This window comes from Charadrius vociferus, unplaced genomic scaffold (assembly GCF_000708025.1).
Source record: "Charadrius vociferus isolate BGI_N301 unplaced genomic scaffold, ASM70802v2 scaffold266, whole genome shotgun sequence".
NCBI classification, from domain to species: domain Eukaryota; kingdom Metazoa; phylum Chordata; class Aves; order Charadriiformes; family Charadriidae; genus Charadrius; species Charadrius vociferus.
The window spans coordinates 2,063,638-2,068,799 of NW_009649114.1; the positions used below are offsets into that span (position 1 = coordinate 2,063,638).

General features: G+C 61.5%; 1 protein-coding gene across 1 annotated transcript in view; it reads left to right on the forward strand.

Moving 5' to 3' along the window:
* Positions 1-3,036, forward strand: part of ETNK2 (ethanolamine kinase 2) — a 10,074-nt gene extending 7,038 nt beyond the window's left edge. The window contains exons 4-8 of the mRNA XM_009888295.1: positions 940-1,082; positions 1,205-1,288; positions 1,728-1,897; positions 2,613-2,686; positions 2,851-3,036. Coding sequence (XP_009886597.1) covers positions 940-1,082; positions 1,205-1,288; positions 1,728-1,897; positions 2,613-2,686; positions 2,851-2,923 — 544 coding nt within the window. The 3' untranslated portion in view covers positions 2,924-3,036. The remainder of the gene's footprint in view (positions 1-939; positions 1,083-1,204; positions 1,289-1,727; positions 1,898-2,612; positions 2,687-2,850) is intronic.
* The last annotated feature ends 2,126 nt before the right edge of the window (positions 3,037-5,162 follow it).

The following is a 5,162-nucleotide window of genomic DNA, read 5'->3' on the forward strand; positions in this document are numbered from 1 at the left end:
CGTGGGGGCTGCGGGGGGTGGGGTGGGGGCTGGGGGTGGTGTCGGGGCTGGATGTGGCCACTTCTGAATCGTGATCATAAGCAAAGTCGTGGCCACGCTCCCAAGAGCAGGTGGGATGGAGGCATCTCCGTACACCCTTCAGCACCGCTCCTGCCGGTCCGGGAGCAGCGTTAGAGCAGAGACAGCGCTGGGTTGTGTCCTCCTCCTCCTCCCTCCAAATCTAACCTGTGTTTTAAGCCCTTCTCACGGTGGGGATCTGAGCAGCAAGGTTGAGCTAGCAACCCAGTATAGATCAAAGCAGCCATTTCAAACCAGTTCATCCCATTTCTGGGAGCCTGGGTTCACACCAGGTGAGTGCCGGGGTGTCTGGAAAGGATTCGGGCAGCCCCAAGAGGTGACGGAGGTGAATGAACCCGAAGGCAAGCGAATAATTAACCTGTTCCCGGAGCAGCCCCGGCAGGACGCAGGGCTCTTCTCAGCCCTCGCCCCGCTGCAGGCAGACTTTACCCAACCCTGCACCTTCGGCGCAGCCAATTAGGTAATCATTAACCCGCTCTCTTCTTGGAACTGAAACTTCTGAGGTTGCTGAGAGGGTACGTGCCCTGCAGAATCCAAGAAAATTCCCGTTGCCCGGGATTTAGTCAGGCGCTTTGGGAGCGAGCGCTGGGGGGCTCGATGGCGGGTTGGGTGAATTTGGGGGATGGATGGGGAGAAGGGAAGGGCTGAGGCCGCACCGTGGTGCCCTGGGTACCACGCTGGAGGATGTCCCCGCCAAACCTCACCTCCCCACCACAAAAGGCCTCGTTAGCCCTCACTTCGTGTCACTGATGAGTTTGTTTATAAAATCCACGGAGGGAAGCAAGGGGCAAGGCTGCCCCTCTGCCCCCGGGGGAGGTTCCCGGTGAGCAGAAGTGATTCCACCCCGTCCCCCTTCCCCAGCCTCCAGCAGGACGTGCCCAGCCTGGAGATGCTGGAAGAGGAGCTGGCCTGGATGAAGGAAACGCTCTCCCAGCTGGGGTCCCCCATCGTGCTGTGCCACAACGACCTGCTCTGCAAGAACATCATCTACGACGGGACGCGAGGTTCGTGGCAGCAGCTTTGCACGCCCGGCGGAGGGCTCTGTCCCTCGCCAACCTCCCGGGGGGGGAGGGGGCAGCAGCTCTGTCTCCAGCCCCTCTCACAGCCCCTGCCTTTGCCTCCGCAGAGCACGTTCGCTTCATAGACTACGAGTACACCGGCTATAACTACCAGGCTTTTGACATTGGAAACCACTTTAACGAGTTTGCGGGTGAGTTGGGCTCCTCTCCACGGCACCGAAGCACACACGCACCCCCTCCTCAGTTGCAGTGGCTGCCCCAAAGTCCTGGGGTCCCTGGGGATGGAGGAGGCAGTTGCATCCCCGGTCCCATGGTGGGAATTGGGGCAGGTCCTCCTGGGGCTGCCCGGGGGGGGAGCGGTGTGCGAGTGAAGGTCTCTGCTGGCGCGGGGTGCCGGCGGTGGGCAGCCTGGCTGCTGTTGGGATGCAATGCCCGCAACGAGCCCGGCTCTTAACCACGCCAGGGCTGTGCCTTGAACCAGCGGGTTCATCCCCAGCTTGCGCACGCCCGGAGCTGCAGGGGTTTCCCCGCACGGGGAGAGCCCTGTGGTCACGTCGCTTTGCCCTGGAGGAGCCCTCCCTTTCGCCCTTCTTGCCCCACGGGCATCGCTGACCCCGGCTCCCCTCGCAGGCGTGAAGGAGGTGGATTACCGCCTCTACCCCAGCAAGGAGACCCAGCTGCAGTGGCTGCGCTCCTACCTGCAGGCCTACAAGCAGCTCACCCAGGGGGACCGAGGAGGCACGGGAGTGTCCGAGGAGGAGCTGGAGGCTCTCTACGTGCAAGTGAACAAGTTTTCTTTGGTGAGTGGTGGAGGTGGGAAGGAGCCAGCTTCTCTCGAGGGCTGCCCGCGGGACGGGTTTGCCTCTGCTCTCGGGTGAGCCGGGGTTTCGTGCTGCAGCTGGGCTGGCCAGGACGGGGGTGCGGGTACCAGCCGAGGGGTTTGGGGCCACATGGGGTAGGATGATGTCCCAAAGAGGCCGGCTGCACCTTGGAGGCACTGAGCCCTGGGGCAAGGTCAAAGATAGCGCTGGCTGCCCACTGTCCCCGCATCGTGTGCCAAAGGACAGCGCGTCTCTGATAAGCTGCGGCTTTGGGCATCCCTTCAGAGAGGCCAGGCGGACCCCGGGTGCAATCGGACATGAGGAAATCCTCTTTGGTAAATGCCGTGGACAGGCAGAGATGATTTTCTGGTAACTTAGGGCAAAATCTCGGCTGTTTTCCTGGCTGAATCTGCCAGGAGGGACATCCCGGCTGCAAACGCAGAAACTGGTACTCTGAGTGCATCGTCTGGCTGTTCAGCATCCTTCCTGCCGGCGTCATCCCTCGCCCGGGCTGGAACCAGCCTCCGGAGCATATAGAAACCCACGTGTGGGACAGCCCCAGCTGGCTGCCACCCCGCATCCTGTCGTCACAGCCACGGGACTTCTGGGACCCGGCCAGGAGAGGCGTGAGCGACTCATCCCACGGGCAGGGATGCTCCGTGCCCGTTCCTAATCCTCGCTTTGTCTGTTGCAGGCATCCCATTTCCTCTGGGCGTGCTGGGGCCTGATCCAGGATAAATACTCTACCATAGACTTTAACTTCTTAAGGTGAGTTCACCAGGGCTGGGGGCCATGTGCTCCCAGCGCGATTCAGTGTTAAATGACCGGAGCAAGAGGATCCCAGTGATCCCTCCGTGCTGGAGGGATGCTCCAAGGCAAGGGGACAAGGGGCTGGGGCACGAGTGTCTCATTGTCTGTCCCTCTCTCGGCAGATATGCAAAGCTAAGGTTTAAACAGTACTTCAAGATGAAGCCGGTGGTCACAGCCCTGCAGGTTTCTAAATAGCGTCTCCGGCCCGTGAGACCCTGAGCTATTTTGTTCTTGCTGCGTCCACAGCCCTCGCATCCCCCTTGCCCCTTCCCCGCCCCAGCCGGGGGCGAGGGCAGGTCCTGATGGTGGGAAGGGGGAGAGGAGATCTGCCTCAGCCACCGATTAAAGGAGACCCTGGACATACCTGAGACTGGACCACGAGATGCTAGAAGAGGACCACGGCCTCGGAGAGGCCCCTGCCTACGCAAGGAAGCCTTACCATCGCCTTAACGCTGAGCCCCGGCTCGGCCCCGGTGCCCAGCAGGTCTGTGCTTTGCCGGCACTACTGCTGCTTGGCCTTGGCACCCGGTTTGCTCCCTCTGTGCTGTCCCCGAGGGGGGAAACGGGTGCCACCGTCTGCTCAGGACCCCTCAGAGCTGCCCAGTTGCTTTAGCTGCACAATGCACACGCTGTGCCCTTCGTCTTTGCTGCTCTCTCCGTCCCCTCTTGCCTTGCCTGCTCGGTGCCGCTTGGGCTCCCACCCCCAAACCAGCACCTTTCTGGGGTCAGTATTGATGCTGGGCTTGGGGCTGTCCCTGAGCATGGGACCCTTCTCCACGAGGAGTGGGTGCTGCTGGGCTCCAGTTTGGATGGTGCAAAGCAGCAAGGGGAGGCAATGGCCATGAGCCGCGTGGGCTCGGGACCAGCGGGCTTGTGCTGGTGGGCGCTGGGTCCCTGCACCTCCTGCAACGTGCTCAGCCCACGGCTGGCCCTGCTTTTCCCCATGGCCGTGGTCTCCCTGATTCCCATTAACTCCCTGTTCCCATCGTGGCTTCCCTTGTAGCATCCCATGCTGCCGGAGCAAGGGGCTCCTAGGGCCAGGGGGGTCAGTCCTGCCCCCAACATGGGCACCATCCCCGTCCTCCTCTCGTGGCTGTGTCCCTGCGTGGGACCCCCCGGCAGGAGGTTGGATGGAGCCGACCTGCTCCATGAGCTGGGCACAGCTCCATCCCCTCTCAATACTCGGCTGCTCCCCAACCGGAGGCTCTGCGAGGGTGATCCTGGCCCGCTGAGCACTGTCCAGCTCACGACAGTGGTTGTGCATCGGCTAAGGGGTGGAATCAGACCCCTCTGCCCCTGCCCTGGCTGCTTGGCGAGCGGTATGGGGACAAGGCGGCTGTCCCCTCCGCGCGGGCACAGGAACCTGCCCCAGCAAGAACCGGGACTGTCGTTGCATCTGGTGTTCGTTTTGGTGCAAAATAAAAGCTGCTGGTAGCTGGAAACGCGGGACGGCGGATCTGTGGGGATTTGTGCCGGAGCAGGGGCAGCACCTCTGGGACTGGGGGGGGTACACTCAACCCCTCTCCTGCGGCTGGAGGTGCTGGGGAAGGCCAGAGCAGGAGCAGGGATGCTGGTGACGGGGTGGGCTGGTGATGTCCCCGTGCTCTCCCTTCAGGTGTGTGCATGCAGCGCTCGCTGCCCCGTCCCTGCTGGCAGCAATGGCTGGGGATTGTCCTTGTCCCAGAGCAATGCCCTGTGGTTTAAAACAGCCTTCTGGGGTGCTGAAGGCTGATCCCACATCTTCATCGTGCCCCACCACCACCACCCCCCGAGGCGAGGGCAGGTTGGCTGCAGCGGGCACCGGGCAGAGGAGGCTGAACCCCAAACCCGCTGCCATGTGGGGCGAGACCTCGAGAAACCACAGGTGAAAGGTGGGAAGGAGCCGGGAGCAGCCCGGGACACACCACAGACATCCAGGGCAGGAGAAAGAGCCAAGAAACAGCACAAGTGATAACGTGGCCGGGAGCAAGAACCTCAGGAGGGGGCTGTGCGGGAAGAGGGGCACGGAAAGGGGGGAACGAACACTCTCCATCTGTGCTCGGACCGCCCGGGGTGGGAGCTCCCCGTCCAGCCCTCGGCTCTCCCCAGCCCCAGCCTGGCAAAGCCCAGACCCAGCTCTCTGCTCCAAAAAGTCCTCTTTATTGTGCCAAGGGGTGGGGTGAGGGGGGGGGAACAATTGTAAACAAGTATGTGAAATATACAGGTTAAGTTACTCATCGTCTTATTAACAAAATAAAGCTCTATCTATATTTACAGTCTTTTTTTTTTTTAAAAAAAAAAAAAAAAAAGAAAAAGAAAAAGAAGAGAGAGAGGAAGAGCTGCATCTTTGTCGGGCAAATCTGCTTCCAGCCCCCTCTGCAGCACAGCCCATCCCACCCTGGGAACCATCACCCCTTCCCCAGGGACCCCGGCCCCGGCCAGAGCAGAGCTGGGA